Genomic DNA, 18,550 nt, shown 5'->3' with positions numbered 1-18,550 from the left:
CAATTCATTTGGAAGACCTCCAAACCGAGAGGAACATCTTGAATAAACATCATGGAATACCCAGGGCTAAGTGCAAACTTAAACATCCAATCGGTAGCTTTATTAGCATTCCGCTCAGCATGAATGAAACAAATGCAAACACCTCCACCAAGGAGACTTTCAATCTCCTCTACAATGTGACTTTATATTCTTTTATCCACACAATAAGAGATAAGACAAAAGTATGCAGACGAAGACTGTTAGGTCGTCAGGGCGGTATTTACAAACAAGTATCTAAGGTCTTTGTTAGAAAAAGTCAAATGTTGGATTGTTGTTAGCTTTCCAGCTTCCACTGGTAGCTTTCAAAACAATCGCTAGATCTTTTGTGCCTCTTCTTGAAAGCAGTAACACTCTATACACATGAACCATATTGTACCGATATCATACTAAATATCTCAACCATTTTATACCAAAATATCCATGATAATGGTATTCAATACAACATTTGCATGATCTTTTTCTCCTTTATTTTCCTTTTATGAGAGTGTAATCACACAAACCATGCTCTAACCCCCAAAAGATGACCATAATTGCATGATACTTGATTATAACGAGTAATAACTCAAAATATTCATCATATTCTATTGATTTAAAAGAAAAATCTTTCAATTTTGATAATCTTTTCAAAACATGAGAAGCAATCCTGAGAATTTGCATTTTGCAATGTTAAGACATTTGAGAAAATCGATCAATAAAAGTCATTTTCTCAATTCCTGGATTTGAGTTACAGTAACCTTTCAAATCAAATAGGGGTTCCTATTTCCTTACAAGCCCTTTAGTTGCCATTTTCGATTCTTTATTTGTATAAAAGATATGTAAACCACAATCAAATTTTCATTGAAGCTCCAACTGAGAAAGGATTTAATACCTTTCCATCCCAAGACCCTTTTAAATTCCAAACCAAATTATTAGATACTATAAGAGAAGATCAACCAAGGTCAAAATCAAAGGGCAGAAATCAACTTGTAGCCCAAGTTTCCCTTTTCATAGTGAAGCAAACAAAAAAATGTAATATGACTAATGAGCCCTTTATGCATCATTGTATAATATATTAAGGAAGCACGCACCATGTTGTGCACATAAGATATGTGCATTGAATAAGATCATATGGGGATGACCCAAAAAAATAAAAAAGTCATATAGAAGTCTTAATGTGTTAGTTGACGAGGACCAAACTTCTCATTAGGAATCTAAATGGTCACTAAATTTAATTTTGCATTCGCAGCTAAATATAGGATTTTGGTGGATCAATGGTTAATTTTTCTAATTAATATATGGTCAATGTTTTCCTAAACTACAACTGACTTTACACTTAAAACCTTCGAATTTCCAAACCTACACAAAGAAATCAATTGGTGTGCATTTTCTTTTTGGGTTGCATACAATATCTATCGTTTTTCCACCAAGAAGGACCTTTTCTTTTTGTAAGTGTTAATGATCGAATTATCCAAATAAGACCAGCCATGTTTCGGTTCGACCAACATTTAATCTGATGAACCAGATAAGTTACATAGGTATAATTGATGAACGGTTCGACCATAGTGGATAACTGTGGAGATTAGTCATCAAGAACGATCAGAGCTCTATCCGCATAGAATACTGAATAGATAAGATCAACAGATTCTTCGGATGAGAGAGTCCAGACCGAATTCATCAGCAAGAGTCCGAGTAGGACTCAATCACTAAAGGACAGGTAAACCATCTTACAATTTATATAAACGGATCCAAGGGCGAGAGAAAGGTAAGGAAAATCATTCATGAACTAAAAGAGAACTCACTTATTTATTTCTCCATATTGATCTATTGTTAACTTGCTCGTAGGAGACGGATCTTGACCAATACAGTCGAATTCATTTGTACAGGCTAGCGAATCTTCGTAAACAAGGAAAATTTTTGCACCAACAGTAAGGAAAAAAAAATGCCCTAATAATGATTTGCATATTTGAAATAGATGAAAGACAATGATAAATTTTGGCAATGATGAATTGCTAGTAATGTTACTTTCAAATTATCATTGAAAATCTATACTAAAAAAAATGTTGGACTTAAAAAATATTTTTATACCCTCCTAAAAAATAACTTTTAAAATAAGAAAATCAATAAAACTATACATGCACTTGAAAAGATGAGGAAGCATGATCCTTGCATCAGCTAATGAGAACACACACAAAAGCATCGATTGTAAGAAAAAAAGAGAATTATTCCGTTCATGTGTCTAGACGCAAAGTCTCTATAAATGGTTTGACTTTTTTAAAAGACCAAACTTTTGTTAATGTTCTACATAGTAAATTAATTTCTTATCTTTATTAACACTAGTAATGATACACGTGCATATGATTCAAGAATATTATTGTTTTGTAGAATTTAAAATTTTTATGTTTTTTTCTTTGAGTTGAATTCAAGTCTAAAACTTATATGTTTTGGTCCTTCTATATATAACCATTTTAGTTAAATGAATATCAATGATTTTAATAGATTTTTTTCTTTTCTTTTTCTTTTAATGGGCAACCTAGGAGGCTTCAAACTTTTGGGATTCTCAAGCAAAACCTTTGAAGATCCATTTAGTAAATATCAATTAATAAATATTATTATATTTTTTATATATAATAATTTTAATTAAATGAATATCATTGATTTTGATGGATTTTTTTTTATTTTTTCTTTTAATGGGCCAACTAAGAGTTTCAACCGTTTGGGATTCCAAGAAAAACCTTTGAAAATTCAATTAATAATAAATATTATATTAATTATATTTATGAGTGTTAAATTACAATCTTAAACATAATTAATTATATCATTTTAGTAAAAGTTTAGGGGTATTTTAGGAGAAAAAATGTAGCCATCTTCCATGAGTTCGTACTTTTATGATGATAGTATGATAGCATTCATGGGGATGGCGAAGTGTTTTATTGGGCAGAGATGTCATCAAGAAAGGCCTTGCGTGGAAGGTTGGAAGGGGAGATAGCATTCATCTTTGGAAAGATAGATGGGTTCCTGGGCTAGAGGACTGGCGCATTCCAGCCTCTATTTTGCCATCAGAGGATGTAGTATATGTTAAAGATTTAATTGATGGGGATGGTATGTGGAATAGAAGCATTTTAAATGCACTGTTTCCAGCTGAGATTGCCTTAGGGCCTGTTTGGTTACATGAGTCTGGAGATTTCAAATATCTAGAGATTTCAAATCTATAGACTTCAAATCTATGGAGTTATAATTTATAAAATTAAGTGTTTGGTTGTGGTTTGGAATCCGAATTCATCATAAAAATTTATTTGATCGACATGATTTTTGTGTGCTTGTTGCGAAACCTCGACGATTCACCTTTTACCTACGTGATCGGTTTCAGATCTGTTTTCCAACGGGTATAATTTCATGAATCCGAGTTGAAATCTCTGATTCATGTCCCGCCCGCCATTAGATCCATTACCAATGTTCCCAGTAGAGGATCAACTCATTTGGGCAGCAGATAAGAAAGGTATTTTTACAGTCAAATCAGCATACCACATGCTGATCAATGAGAAGCAGGAAATTAAGCAAAGGAAAGCTTCAACCTCAAATCGGAAAAAGTGGGAATTGGTGGATAAAGCAGTCTGGAAAAAGGTTTGGAGTCTTAATGCGTTACCAAAGGTGCGAGCTCTACTATGGCGTGCATGTAACCAAGCTTTGGCATCCGGAACAAATTGCATACATAGGGGAATGGAATTGGACGATAAGTGTGCTAGATGTGGAGATTTGGAAACTACGGAACATATACTTTTTCATTGCACTTATGCACGAGCGGTGTGGCTGGGCTCGAATCTAGGCTTGCGATTTGATGAAAGTTTGGATTACACGACTGATAGATGGATTGCAGAATGGGAGCACTATCAAATGGCGGACAAAAGCACCTATAAGCAGCTGGAAGCTCAAATAGGATTTATTCTCTGGTATCTCTGGAGAGCCAGAAATATGAATGTGTTCAACAATGGATGCTGGCTTCCTACTGATGTAATCCAATTAGCCTCAAGGGCAGCAGTAGACTTCCTCAATGCACAAAGTAACTTCGTTGCCACAACAGCAACTCAGCCCAATGTGGTTAACGAGCAGATTCAGAGGACTCAAGTTGGGTGCTCATGGAATCCTCCGGAAAGGGGAGTACTAAAAATAAACTCTGATGCTGCGTTGAAATCAGATAAATCAGCCAGCGGGATTGGTTTTGTGGTAAGAAATTGGAGAGGGGATCCATTATTGGCAAGATCCATGCCTATGGTATTTGGAGAAGCTGAAGTTGGAGAGGCTCTAGGTATCAAGCATAGTTTATGGACTGCAATTGGTGAAGGCTGGCAGCACGTACATATAGAATCTGATTGCCTTAATGTGGTAAGACTACTTCTACAGCCACATCTTCCAGTACCTATTAACTTGGTGACTGTAGTTGAAGATATACGTCGGCTTGCTTGTGCTCCAATCTCATGTATCTTCTCTTTTGTTCCAAGGAATGCTAACTCTGTAGCTCATTCCTTGGCCCAGGAAGCCCTGACGCTTGAGACGGCGTTAGATTGGCCTAACTCTACTATCTGGTTGAAGGAGCCTGTTCCTCATCCAGTTTCCCTGTCTCTTGCATAATCAAGTTTTCTACCAAAAAAAAAAAAAGATAGTATGATAGTATGATAGAATATTCGATACTAAATCTGATACTATATCAATTTTCATGCACTAATTTTTTTTTATTTATTATTCTGTTTGCTTCTTTTGTGGTGAAAATTAGATGTTTCTAGTTGTAGCTTTACTCAGATGCTGCACAATAAATGCATGGTATCATGCAACTTATAGTTCAGATTAAAACTTGTAATTGAGACGAAATTATGACCACTCGTTTGCAATTAAACTTTTTCAAAAAAATTATTTTTGCAACATGAGTGGTCGGGATTTTGTCTCGACCACAAGTTTCGATTTGTACTGTAAGTTGCATAGTGCTGCCACAACACTGAAGCAATTTGATCCTAATTGATGGATTTCATCGAAAGTGGGCCCACCACCTGGGTATTCCATATTCCTATTCGGCAACCACCAAGTGGCACCCTTGCATTACCATGCAAACGCAAGGTTGCCAGTTTGGAATCTAACAATTGATTGGTGTTTCCAGAATATTCCAGGGTAACGTGTTTGGACTTTGAACCACACTTGTTAATGGACAAATTTAGCCTGCATAATGTCCTAAATTGTTTCCTTCGTTCAATACGTTACCCTGTAATAGTCTATAAAGACAAGGGTAGCTCTGTCTTTTGATGATTCCCAGCAATTGGCAAGATTGTCATGCATGTTGTCGTCGAGCTGGAAACACTTATCACTTATCTTCTTCATCCATGAAATTACAGTGGTGCCCACACAAGTCACGATCATGAAGGATCCTTTGAGGGCATGCTTAGTCATTTCAACAAACTATTAAATGACTAATCATTTTTCTTTTCCGATCTAATGCTTATTAAATAATGATGATCATTATTTGATATACGGTAAGAGAAGGCTGGCTGATTCAAAAGCAACTTCTAGAATTCCCATCCTACCCTTTTTTCGGGGCGGGTAGTTGGAGGCTAGTTGGATCCATGTGTAAATAAATTGAAAAATCCATGGGGTGGACGTAGAATCTAGATCCTTTATTCCCAACCTACCCAGGCCTTCATGTTTCCAAGGACACATGAGTGTAGATCTCACACTAATTGGCCTGGCGCGGTAAGAATTGTGACTATGATATGGGAGCATGGGGCACGGGCAGTTGGGGCTTATGATTTGAATCTGGTGGACTCATCACGGGGAGTCCACTCCCTTGTCTCAAGAGTATGTAGTACTCCTTGACGTTTTTTCACTATGCAATAAGTGTGTGGTCCATGTCTGAATACTAATTTAAATGTGTGACCCCTGACGAATTTGGAACCACTTTTCCCGGAGAAGATAGTGCACCTAACGGTTTTCAACAACATAATATGAGTTGGTAGGTGGAAGGGTGTGAGATCCACTAAAATTCTCACTTCTTATATACATAATTCATCGGAGATGACTTGTCATGGGAAGTCCGGAATACGGATCACCTTCCCATCTCATATACTCCTCTGACGTTTTTTCATGACATTGAGTGTGGGACCTATGTTAGAGTACCGATAAAAATGATTTAGAAGTGGCCCCCAGTGTGTTTCACATGCACTTTATTTCTGATTATGTTATGAGTATTCAGACAAAGGCTCCATACTAATAGTATGGTGAAGAAGCGTCGCGCCCCCACTGGGAGGTGACCCGAACTCCATTATGGGTTTACTTCCAGTCGGGTCAAAGTTGAAACAACCAGAATACCCGAACGGAAAGGGGCAATTTCGTCTTACCGATAAAACTGAAAGAAACAGAGGACGTTCGGTGAAGGCGCAGCGTCGTGTGGGTAACCACGGGGACTCGTTTATTTTAGAAAGACGAGTGGGAGAAGAAACCTTCACCATCTCTGCAACCCAAAGCCAAGAAAAACTCCTCGTTCTTCTCTTTTCATCTCTTTCTCGTCTCCTCGTTTTGATTCTCTCTTCATAGATCTATTACAGAAAAATCTGCATTTGGCTGTATGAAGGGATGAGCTGGTTTGACAAGCTACGTTGTTCGTCGAATTCGAGCCATTTCATTGCTGGACTCTTAATTTTTATACTTTACCATTCCTTCCAGTTAATTTCTAATTCTGTAATTCCTATACAATCCTAAACGCTATTTGGATTTCTGCTGTTTCTTTCTTTTTGCTGCCAATGGATCCCAAGGACTTCTCTTCTAATAATTTGATGGATGGTAAGTTAAATTTTGTTCTTTTATCTATATTTTTATTCTTTATTGCGATATCTGTTGGTTTTAAATTAATCTGCTCTGTTTAGGAGGCGAAATTGGGCTCTTGATCTCAAATTTCGTTCGTTTGTTATGATGTGTTGGTTTCGGCGTTTTCTTGATGTGCCTTTGTTTTTCCAGAGAGAATTTAGGTTTTGTTAACTCGAATTGGTGAAATGTTAACCTCTGGTGGGTTATGATGGGAATACTACTGTCATGATAGAGCGTGGTGAATTTTGAATTCCTAGCTTTCCGTGGTAATGCGTAACAAATTTTAGTGGGTGTTTGAGTAAGAACGATGTTGAAGTCTCAACTTTACTGTTTCTTGTCATTCACTATAAAGGCAGGGAGAATTGGACAGAATGGGATTATAAATATGTGAAATTTCTATTTTGCTTAAATTCTGTCACTGTTCATAGCTAGTTTGTTCTGTATAGTGCGATATAAGTCACATTCTACACCCATGAAAGTGACAGTTCCATCGTGGAGGTCAAATTCAAATGACTCTGCTGATATAAGTAGGGAAGACTTTGAAACATGACTTAATGGAATACAGGGCTCTAGATTGCAAAATAGTGAAGCTAGATTGGTTACGATACCCATCTAATTAAATTATGTGTTATGATGAAAAATGTATTGAATTATATTTTTAAAATAGTTAAATTACAGCATGGGGATTACATTTTCATTTCTGGCTCAATAGCAAAAGGACCTACATGATGGCTTTTACAGTCAAGTACACTGAATAACGTCACTGATGTATTACTACATTGTCTACTTCATTTCCTAAAACACGTTTGAAAATGTCTATCTAGGATGGTTGTTTGTATTAAACTTCACTGGGGATTCTCATCTCCACAAAAAAGGAAAAAGAAAATATCTTGAGGGAACAAGTTGGCAGCTAAACTGTCTACATTATATTTGTTTTTGTTTTTAAGTCGTATTTCTGAATTCTTGGAGATAAATATATATTTTCTATTGACTTATAGAAAAAAATTTTTACTTGATACTGTCACTGGGAAAAGAGAAGGTCTTTTTATTTGATCCATACTTAAAACTGTTACCTTGATGAAACATATAATTGCATAAGAAAGTTGCCAAGATGTTATGTATATAAACATGTGAAAGTGGGGACAGTGTTTTCTCTGTATGCCTTCAGAAAGCTTCTCTGTTGATTCACAATTTGACCACGAAAACATGCTGATCTGTGAATTCCTCATGTAGCTCAAGTGCTGAACACTGATAATCCTTACTTCATATTTAGGAACCTTGTTTTCACACATTGAAAGACAACCACCTTCATTGCCTTCAGTGATAGTCATAGGTGGGGGAATTTCTGGTATAGCTGCTGCCCGTGCACTTAATGATGCATCTTTCAAGGTGAATACTTTTAAACATTCCACAAGCTGCTCGATGTGATCAACTTCCACTTCTTGGTAATTGAATTACTGTTCTTGTCTTTTTTAGGTGCTTTTGTTAGAGTCACGGGACAGACTTGGAGGGCGTATTCACACTGACTACTCATTTGGTTGTCCTGTTGACATGGGGGCATCATGGCAAGTTCATATAGCACTACTAGATTTTGTTGATTCTGTGTCTATCACTTTTCTCTCCTCTTTCATGTGCATATTCATTTAGGCTTTATGGTTGAATAAGAGTAGATGACAGGAGTATGGGGATCTTTGTATTTATGTGGGGCTGATCTTACATTCAGGTTACATGGTGTCTGTAATGAAAATTCTTTGGCTCCACTGATACGTTCTCTCGGACTTACTTTATATCGTACAAGTGGTGACAACTCTGTGTTATACGACCATGATTTGGAAAGGTAAGTCTTGTTAAGTTAAGACTTTTACATAATTGGCAATTTCTATTATTAAGCTTCTTTTTTTTTTTTGGGGGGGGGGGGAGGAGGGAGGGGGTTTCTTTACGCTTTTTCAAGGATAGAATTGGATAAATGAATAAGTAACTTCATCTAAAATATAAACAAGTGAGCAAGAGGGTAACAGCACTGGCTTATATATAACAATATTATGAGTCCCACACAGGGAAAAAAACAAATGAATGACACATAGCTTGTTGGAGGGTCTGTGTAATGATCTTTTGCTTTCTTCCCAAGACCAGCTACTTCAATTAATGGCCTAAATGTATTTTCAGTGCGAGGGTGGGTCATATGTAGAAAAGCAAGGGGACAATATTTTTCCTTCCCCCCCCCCCTTTCCACAGTTGTTCTTGTATTACATTTCACCTATCAAATCTTAAACGTCTCCATCTTTGGTATTTCAGTTATGTGCTTTTTGATATGGAAGGCCGTCAAGTTCCTCAACAACTAGTTATCGAAGTTGGAGAGATATTCAAAACAATTCTCAAGGAGGTATACTTCCCTATGCTTCAAATGACGTAACTCTTGTTTATATGAATCATTTGATGAGAGAGGTGGACCTTGGTGTAATGGAGTTTGCTCCATTGTGACCAAGTTGTCACAGGTTTGAGTCTGGAAACAACATCTTTCCAAGGCTGGGATAATGCTTCATACATTATGACCCTCCCAAGACCTCACAATGGTGGAAGCCTTGTATGTTAGGATGCCTTGTTTTATATATCTCATTAGTTGACTAGTCTTAAATTGTTTTAATAATCCAGACGGAGAAAGTAAGGGATGAACACACTGAGGACATTTCTGTTCTTCAAGCCATTTCAATCGTAATGGACAGGCATCCAGAATTGAGGTCTGAGAAAATTAATGACTGTGAAGTTTGAGATAATGATTTCCTACCATGTCATTCATGTTTTTCTTCGTGCATGAGATCTATCAATTTGACTTAGCTACTCTATTTGATTCCTCTAGGCAAGAAGGACTTGCTCATGAAGTTCTGCAGTGGTACATATGCAGACTTGAAGCTTGGTTCGCAGCAGATGCAGATATGATTTCACTAAAGGCTTGGGATCAGGTAATGGAAGCATTTGACAGATTCTCAGTTATTACCTTAAGTAATTTTGTGGCTCCTTTTGAGGGATGGATATGGTGACAGAGCCTTACTCTTTGGCTCTGTTCTTGTTTACTTATAACCTGTTGATTTATTCATTATGAAAAAGGAGATTTCTTAATGCATGATAGCTGTGCAGGTTCGGCAACTTGTTGCTCCCCAAATTTAGTACAAAAGTGATAGCTATGATCAACCATATGTAGTTATTATTAAGGATTCCATTATTAATGATCCCCAAACTTGTCAATTATAAGCATAATTATTGTTAAGGATTCACTTATTAATGTCCACGAGACAAACATGGCTTTAGATAAAGATAAGTGGTGAAATGCAATTTCTATGATCAACCATATGTAGTTGAAAAAAGGATCTTTTAGGTTTACATGGGTTCATGTATAAGTTTAATGATCAGATAATTCAACCTAAGGACATATCCAAACTTCAAGCCATTCTATTCTCAAAATTTGGGATAATTTGGCATATTTTCTCCTCCAATGACCATCTGTGATACTATGCATCCCATTTCCAAGTGTTGAACTTTGTTTGAATGAAACAATGAATTTTAAGTTAAATCAGGAATCATTTTTAGTTTCCTTGGTAAATTTATGTGGTTTTACAGTACTGAAATGGGTGCTGCAGGAGCATGTCCTTTCTGGGGGTCACGGTCTGATGAAGCAGGGTTATTACCCAGTGATTAAGGCTCTAGCAGAAAATATTGATATACGCTTGAATCACAGGTGATGTGTATAATTTACCAGCAAGATTCTTCAGATACCTTCTTTTTCCCCTGACTATTTTGATATAGTGATGTCCTAACTAATTCATTCAACCTGAAGAATAGGGTAAGGGAGGGTAGTTGGAGAGGAGAGAGGATTCATGTTTTTCAAGTTAATAAGTTTCGTTTGATAACAGTGAATAGAAGATTCATCTTCTTTTTGCTTTTCTTTTATTTATTTTCTATGCAAGACATGATCTTGCAAAAACATCATGCTTCTACATGTCAAATACTCAGTATTTGAGTACAAGTTTCTGTAATTTTTGCTTTTAATGGAAGGAGGGGACTGACATTATTTATTGTTTTCTGCCTATCCTAATAATCAGGGTTACAAGGATTGCTAATCGGTTCAACAAAGTGATCCTTACTGTTGAAGATGGAAGATGCTTTGTTGCAGATGCTGCTATCATAACAGTCCCTCTGGGAGTTCTGAAAGCCAATCTAATTGAGTTTGAGCCCAAATTACCTCAGTGGAAACTTGATGCGATATCTGATATAGGTTTTGGAAATGAGAACAAGATCGCCTTATGTTTTGACACTGTCTTTTGGCCAAATGTTGAATTATTAGGCATTGTTGCACAAACATCTTATGCCTGCGGCTATTTTCTGAATCTTCATAAGGCAACAGGCCACCCTGTACTTGTCTATATGGCTGCTGGAAGGTTTGCTTACGACATAGAGAAGTTATCTGATGAAGCTGCCGCTAAACTTGTGATGATGCAACTCAAGAAAATGCTTCCTGACGCGAAGGATCCAGTAAGACCCTTGGTTCAGTAGTTCTATACTGTCATTGAAATTATCTTCATTTTTCTTTTCATGATTAATGCCACATGCAGCATAGTTAATGAGGAGTATACTAGATTTATTTACTGGGTGAACCTTTTATTGGCCTAAATTGGAAAATCTGTCCTCCAAAATTGAGAGGAAAATTGTGATTGGGGTATGGTGATACAAGGAGAAACTTCTATTATCCTGGATTATCTTTAATAACATCTATATGCAGATCTAATTCATTCAAGAAGAAAAAGGAGAAAATTCTATGTGACCTAGAAACTGAACTATTTAGGTCAATCAATGAGTTGGTTTTTCTGGAGGAGCCATTGAATTGTATGTATGTTTTAATCATCCACCCAGAGGTCTTTTTCTGATGTGTTGGATGACTACTTATTTTCTAATTGTCCGTGATGTTTGGTCTATAATAATGCAATCCATGTTTTCCTTTGTCTCCCTTGTTTGTGCATCCATTACTATTTTCACTTTTCAGATTGAAATGCACAGCTTAACCATATGTTTTGGGATTATAATATATGATAGCACCTTCCAAGTCTAATGGTGTGCTTCTAAAATATTTACATTGTCTTCTGTGAATTTACTTAAGAAGAGTGAACCTACTATGACTTGGGATAGAACGACAAAAGCGAGTGAGCTTTGGTAAACTTCTAAAGTGAGAAGCAGATATATGGTTTCAAAGGGGCTATGGAGTAATTAAGGTATAGGCACACATACGCTGGGAAATCAAGGTTAGCGGTTACATGTACCTGAGGGAAGGAGATATGCTGGAGAGGATGGAAAATGTCCTGATATTTAAATTCAAATCTAGTTGTATCCAATTGATTTAACATACCATGCTTGTGAATCGCTTATTTAAGTTCATTCAAATTTTAGTTGGATAGAGAATCAAATGTTAAATCTCTCTGAATTCTGTTCATTAGCAATTTAGTTGGCTAGAGAATCAAATGAATACATTACTCAGCTTAGAAGCAGTTGTGTTGAGAACAAAATGTTGTATGCCTCACTTAGGGTTTTTGGTTTCTTTGCAGGTTCAGTATCTTGTTTCACGCTGGGGAACCGATCCAAACTCTCTGGGTTCTTACTCTTATGACTTGGTTGGGAAGCCAGTAGATGTGTATGAGAAGCTACAAGCTCCTGTTGGTAGCCTTTTCTTTGGTGGTGAGGCTGTGAGTTTGGATCATGCTGGTTCCGTTCATGGGGCTTACACAGCTGGAGTGATGGCTGCTGAAGAGTGCAGGAGGTATCTATGGAAGCAGCTTGGTAATATGGAACTACAACAGTTAGTCTCATCAGGAGATGAGGTCGTTGAAGCTAATGTTCCTCTCCAAATCTCAAGGATGTAAGGTCCTTATCATATCGTAATCAGTTTATAGACAATGTCAGCAATTTGTCTCATCATAGACTGATTATTCAACCAGATTGCTTATCAAATATCCCTACAGTTCAAACTTAGATCTGTCTTTTTCTTTAAGATGTTCCTCAAAAAATGGGGGAAAAAATGAGGGAACCTTTCTATTACATGTCCATGAACATTGAAGCATAGTAGAAACTTATAATGCCAAATGATTTAAAGTATTCCAGATGAAGAGCACCAGTGCGATTGATAGGTAAAAAGAACCACCGTCTCTTTTATTTCCCAAGTACAGCAAATAAACTTTAACACCACCACCACCACCACCACCTTTCTCAGATCTCTATATTTCAATTCATAGCTTTTAACAAAGACCCTCCCCTACGTACAGAGAAACACACAACATAGAGACACCCTCTTGAACTCTTAACAACAACAACAACAGCAGCAGCAGCAGCAGCTGCTGCTGCTACGAGGCACATAACATAAACAAAATAGCTCTCAAAGCAGAGAACTAGATGCTAGAGACGGCTGGTTAAGATTGAGCTTTAATCAGTCAGTGTAAGCCCCTCAACAAGGCCTGTGGCACATGCACCGGCGGCGAACCCCCTGGCATTTGCCATCTGGGAACCCCTCGCCTTGGCAAACAGATGCACAGTTACTGCTCCTTACACATACTCCATTGAACTTGGTGCTTGCTGACTCGCATGTCCTTGCCTCTGCCAACTCCATTTCTCCTGCAAAAAAGAGAGAGTATTGATTGTGAGTTTTAACTGGATAGAAAGATATCAATGGTTATAAGAGAAGTTTCAGATTTGCAAACCTGCAGCTATGAAGAGGAAAACGAAGAAGAGAACACAAGCCATCTTCATGGAACCCATATTTTGCATATGCTACCTAACCAAACACTTGATCACTCTTCACTCTCCAACACTGAATGACTACTACCAGTGCCACTCTTTTTATACAAAATGGGGAGGTGAAAAAGCTTGATATATGATGTGATATTACATGACAAAGCTTGAACATTTGGGAAAGATAAGATTTTTCTTTTTTACTGTGCATCACTTTTATCCAAGATAAGATAACATGTCCATAAAAGTGATGCACAGTCAAAAATTGTCTGCAGAGCATCTGAAAAGAAATCGTCCATATTCCCTTTGGACCATTTTTTTTTTTTTTTTTTTTTTTTCTTTTTGGACCACTTGCAATCTTTGCATAAAAAGAGAGCCAATGAGTGGTCTTTTCTTAAGCACTTGTCATTCTCAATACACTTTAGTACTTAAATCTCAATGGCAGTAAATTGGAACACGTAGCCAAAATAAATACCGAGTACGGATCAACACCCCGTCAGAGTGGGGCCCACAGGGGACTCAGCCGACATGAGATCTACCAAAAAAAATAAATAAATAAATAAATCTACCAAAAAATAAATAAATAAATAAATAAGCCAAATAAAATTGCATTAATCTTGGTTGATAAATGGTAGCTTTGAGTTACATATATATAGTTATACCTGTAGGCTCATTATCACTCACTAACATGCAAGTGTTCTTGTCAATGGAGGCTTTGAACACTAGGATTCTAAGAAGAACAGGTGCTTATGCACAAATCAGATTTGTTATACAAACGTAAAATAATTAAATAACCCAATGTATTTAAGCTCTCATTAATTTGTTTATTCAAGATTCACAATTAAAAAAACTTTCAAATTAATGATCTAGGTAAGAGATTATTAGTTTTCGTATTTTTGATGTTTTTCTCGACAACTTTTCATCAGTGATGATAAATATATATATAAATATAAATATTCCATCATACTCCAAATGGCTTTGTAGCTTTCTAAGATTCTAATTAATGTCCTTCACTCACATATTAAGTAATATAATTCAAGAATCATATGACATTAGAATTTAATTAATACAAAAAATCATGTAATTAGATTGTAATAGCTAAAGTTATGATATGATTGTAATTAATGGAAAACTCAAATGTGGGAACACATATATCAATATTTAAAGTGTTATAATTAAATTTAATTTGAAGATTTTTTTTTTTTGCAAACTATTTTAAAAGAAATTGTTTGTGTTATTTAGTAGAAGGGCATTTTACATACATAAGAGAGAAGAATATTAGATATGCCAGTAAGAGTTGAATTCACGACTTCTTCGCTAATAGATGTTGGTCTTAAGATACCAATTGAGTAATCTACATTGACAGATTATTGTTTTATCGTGTCTACACTAAAATGAAAGCAATGTAAACTCAGGATATATGGCGTCAACATAAATGCAATTTTTTTCCCGCATAGACGTAGGGCATAAAGGTTTGGTGAATTTTCACACATGTGGAATAGATGCGAGGCATTGAGATGAAATCAACCATGTGGGACCGTCTTTAATAGATTTTATTTGGATGCTTCAGATGCATTCACTTACATGAAGAACCCCTAAACTCTAGGACAACCCTACAACGAACAGAAGAAACAGCATTTGTAAAACTTAAAAGAACGAGACACTACAAAAGGTGAACTCATTATTCTAACCTAGAACTGAAGAAACAACGTTGAGTACTTCAACAACTGGAGACACCACAGGGAGAGAAGAAGACAATGAGAGAACAATTAGCAAGAAAGCACAACTAATAGTCTTCACTATTAGTGATTAACTCAAAGACATTTTCAGGCCACCAGCCATTTCATCATGGCTTAACAACTTTTAAGACAGAAGCATCGACGGCGAAAACCTTTGCAAGCTCCTCCTTGAAAACCCTCAAGCCTGCATACATGACCACAGTTGCTATGGTGAAAGCATGATCCTTTGTATTTATGACTTCGAGATTCACAGGTTCTTGCCTCAGCCACCTTAGGTCCCCCCATGTTTTCTGTCAAATTGAACAAACCATTAAGAGCTGCACGCATGTAAAACCAGCAACAATTTTAATGGAAGAAACACCACACTAACAAAGATCAAACATGCATGAGGGAGAAGTCTCATCGCCTCTCTGTCAGGAAAGAGGTATGTGCTCCCTGACGCTTTTTCACCATACAATAAGGATGATGAAGATCATTTTCAATAAATCAGAAGTAAAATCCTTAATGGGACGCATATGAGACATTCTCTTATTGTGTGATGAAGAAACATTAGAGGAGCACATACATCCTCTCCCCTGACCGAGGTGAGAGAGAGAGTGACAATTTTTGCAGAACTTTTTCTTCTAACATAAGATTCTCTCGACCCAACTTGTCCATCAGACCATCCTTCTAGGCAAATCTCACTACTTTACGTGAATATGAAAGGATGGTTTGATGAGTAAACTGGGTGGAAAAGATCTCCACTAAATCTTGATTCTAACAAAAATGAAAAATGCAAAAATCTCCACATTCTGATTAATGATGAAAAATGGTGGTAGGCTATTTCCTGTGCTTTTCATTCCATAGAAAGTGGAATCAGCTTTAACAGAATGGAAATAATCACCATATGATCATAACCAGATAGATGGTCATGGATACTAAGCTAAACATTTTTTGGTCTGATTGAAACTAGAGAGGGCAAGATGAGAACCAGTGGCTACGAGAAGCAGCACGAGGAAGAGCAAGACTGAACACAGACGAATCTTCTTAAGCTCCATTAACCTCTATGTGTTAGTAGAGAGAGAGAGAGAGAGAAGAGAAGAGATAAGAAGTGATGCACGAAGGAGAGCAACCATGGTGGATTATATATATACAGGGCAAGGAGAAATCACGAGAGTCCCACTCAGAAACAGAATTACAGAACCCGATTTTGTTTTGAATTTTTTTTCAGAGAGAGATAAGAAGGATTCAGAAAACGGGTGGTGATTGTTTGTCCTGTCGCAACTTTTGCAAGTCCCATGACAATCCAATGGTGGAGATTCAAAACGACGAAACTCTTTACGAGGAATCTGTTGATGTTTAGCAATTAATTAATGTTAATTAATTTTTTAAAGTAATTTAGGATTATAGTTTTGCCGACCGTTGCTTTTGCGGCACGATTCTACATTCGAATCGATGTTGCATCGGGGAACCAGATCACATGTATGTGTTCATTTCATTTGTCTTCTCACCAACTCCCCCCATTGCTACCCAATCAGATCATCGAGAATATTCGATGGAGTCGGTGCCGTATCGCAATTCACAAGGCTATCTTGTTGTTTTTGTGGGCCCAGCTATATGCGTTTTCAGGTTGCCATGGAAAGATTCCATATGGAGCACATCCGGTGGCTGCACAGTTTTTAGTATCATAATATCTGACTTTTATATGCTTTAGCTTGTAGCCGACGGTCAAATTTTTGCCACGTGTATAAAAAAAACAACGATTGGAAGGAAAAATGCAAAGGTATGAAATATATATATTTTTTATTCAAAGGTTTGTTATTTTTAAAATTTGCAAAATAAAACCCTTGTTTCCTTTCTCGCGCTACGCTAACGACTCTCCCCTAGAACTTTTCCTTCCCGGCTCATACCTCCACCCAAAATCTCTTTCCATTCCACATGTTTAACCCCACATCCCAAGCAATTGAACTAGTAAGAGTGGGAGATTCATAGACAAGATAATATCGGAGCAACATTTATATTGAAAACCAATTCAAAGAAACTTCTGCAGAAATGTTGGAAGACATGGTCAATGCATTTTTGCCACGTGTATAAAAAATCCGACGATTGGAAGGAAAAATGCAAAGATATGAAATATATATATTTTTTATTCAAAGGTTTGCTATTTTTAAAATTTGCAAAATAAAACCTTTCTTTGTTTTTCCCTTTTCTGTTCGCTTTGCCCCGTACGCTCGGCAACGACTCTGCCCCTAGAACTTTTCCTTCCCTTTAGTACATCTCTTTACCATTTGGATGTCCACCTTGCAAAATCTTCTTTCCATTCCACATGTTTAACCCCACGTCCCAAGCAATTGTAAACTTTAGGTGAGAGATGTTTTAGGTCAGATTAACACTCCCAATGTGACTGGCCTAATATCAGGACCGCAACATTTCATATTGAAATACCAACTTCGAAGCAAACTCTAGCGACGGCTAAATGTCTGGAAGACATGGCTGAGTCAACATGTCGAACCTTGGGTGAGTGAAACAGAGACAATCACGATTTGCATAATTTAATTTTTTGAGAAGTGCAGAAAAACCTCAAAATTTTAAAGAAATTTCAAGAATCATAGAGACCTTTAAGAGTTTGTAGAGAAATTCCAAGAACTGCAAAAGGCACAACAAATCAAGAAAGTAGAGGAAGGAGCTTCATTGCCTTGACCAAATCCAATAACCCAAGTCAATCTTGTGCCTGCAATTCAATGTGAATTGCAGTGCTTGAAGAGGGCATCTTCATGTTTGTTATCGGAGAGACTCTTGACAACAGGTGGAAAAAGAGCAATATCAAGCGATCTAAGAGCAGAGGACTTGTGACCCTGTAATTCGAGAGCTAGGGGTTTCAAGTTGTGAGTAGCAAAGTTTGGTAGGTTGAGTCGGAAGAGCACATAGGATTTGGGAAAATTGGGAATTGAATTGGGTAGAGTTAGAGACTTAATTTTGTAACTTTTAAATTATATTTACTATATATTCCTCTTTACAATTGTTAGATTTGTTTTTGAAGACGATCTCAAATCCTAGTCATTGGCAGCAGATAGAAGCGGCTGCCATAAATAAAAATTCTATAATATCTGCCATTATAATCATTGCCGGAATGCTCAATTGGTAAGACCACCACCTCTTATAAAATATAAAATAAAGCTTTGACCTTAACATGCAATATATAA

General features: G+C 36.8%; 1 protein-coding gene across 1 annotated transcript; it reads left to right on the top strand.

The window, feature by feature from the left end:
• The first annotated feature begins 6,445 nt into the window (after window positions 1-6,445).
• On the top strand, window positions 6,446-13,240 carry LOC149000876 (polyamine oxidase 5-like). Its single transcript, XM_089139925.1, has 10 exons — window positions 6,446-6,837; window positions 8,135-8,250; window positions 8,338-8,426; window positions 8,585-8,698; window positions 9,157-9,244; window positions 9,514-9,599; window positions 9,719-9,821; window positions 10,497-10,594; window positions 10,959-11,388; window positions 12,453-13,240. The coding sequence occupies exons 1-10, from the start codon at window positions 6,798-6,800 to the stop codon at window positions 12,765-12,767; spliced, it is 1,479 nt and encodes a 492-aa protein (XP_088996051.1). The 5' UTR covers window positions 6,446-6,797; the 3' UTR covers window positions 12,768-13,240.
• Window positions 13,241-18,550: the final 5,310 nt, after the last annotated feature.

This window comes from Hakea prostrata, chromosome 11 (genome assembly GCF_041222555.1).
Source record: "Hakea prostrata isolate BN-2017 chromosome 11, UWA_Hpros_2, whole genome shotgun sequence".
Taxonomy (NCBI): domain Eukaryota; kingdom Viridiplantae; phylum Streptophyta; class Magnoliopsida; order Proteales; family Proteaceae; genus Hakea; species Hakea prostrata.
The sequence above is the reverse complement of the archived record's forward strand: the minus strand, read 5'-3'. Positions and strand labels throughout refer to the sequence as shown.

Excerpts from the sequence above, each read along its gene's own strand:
- LOC149000876 (XM_089139925.1), top strand. The coding sequence starts at position 6,798 with ATGGATCCCAAGGACTTCTCTTCTAATAATTTGATGGATG. Across the intron at positions 8,427-8,584 it reads GTTGACATGGGGGCATCATG|GTTACATGGTGTCTGTAATG; the intron begins GCAAGTTCATAT and ends TCTTACATTCAG. Across the intron at positions 9,822-10,496 it reads CACTAAAGGCTTGGGATCAG|GAGCATGTCCTTTCTGGGGG; the intron begins GTAATGGAAGCA and ends TGGGTGCTGCAG.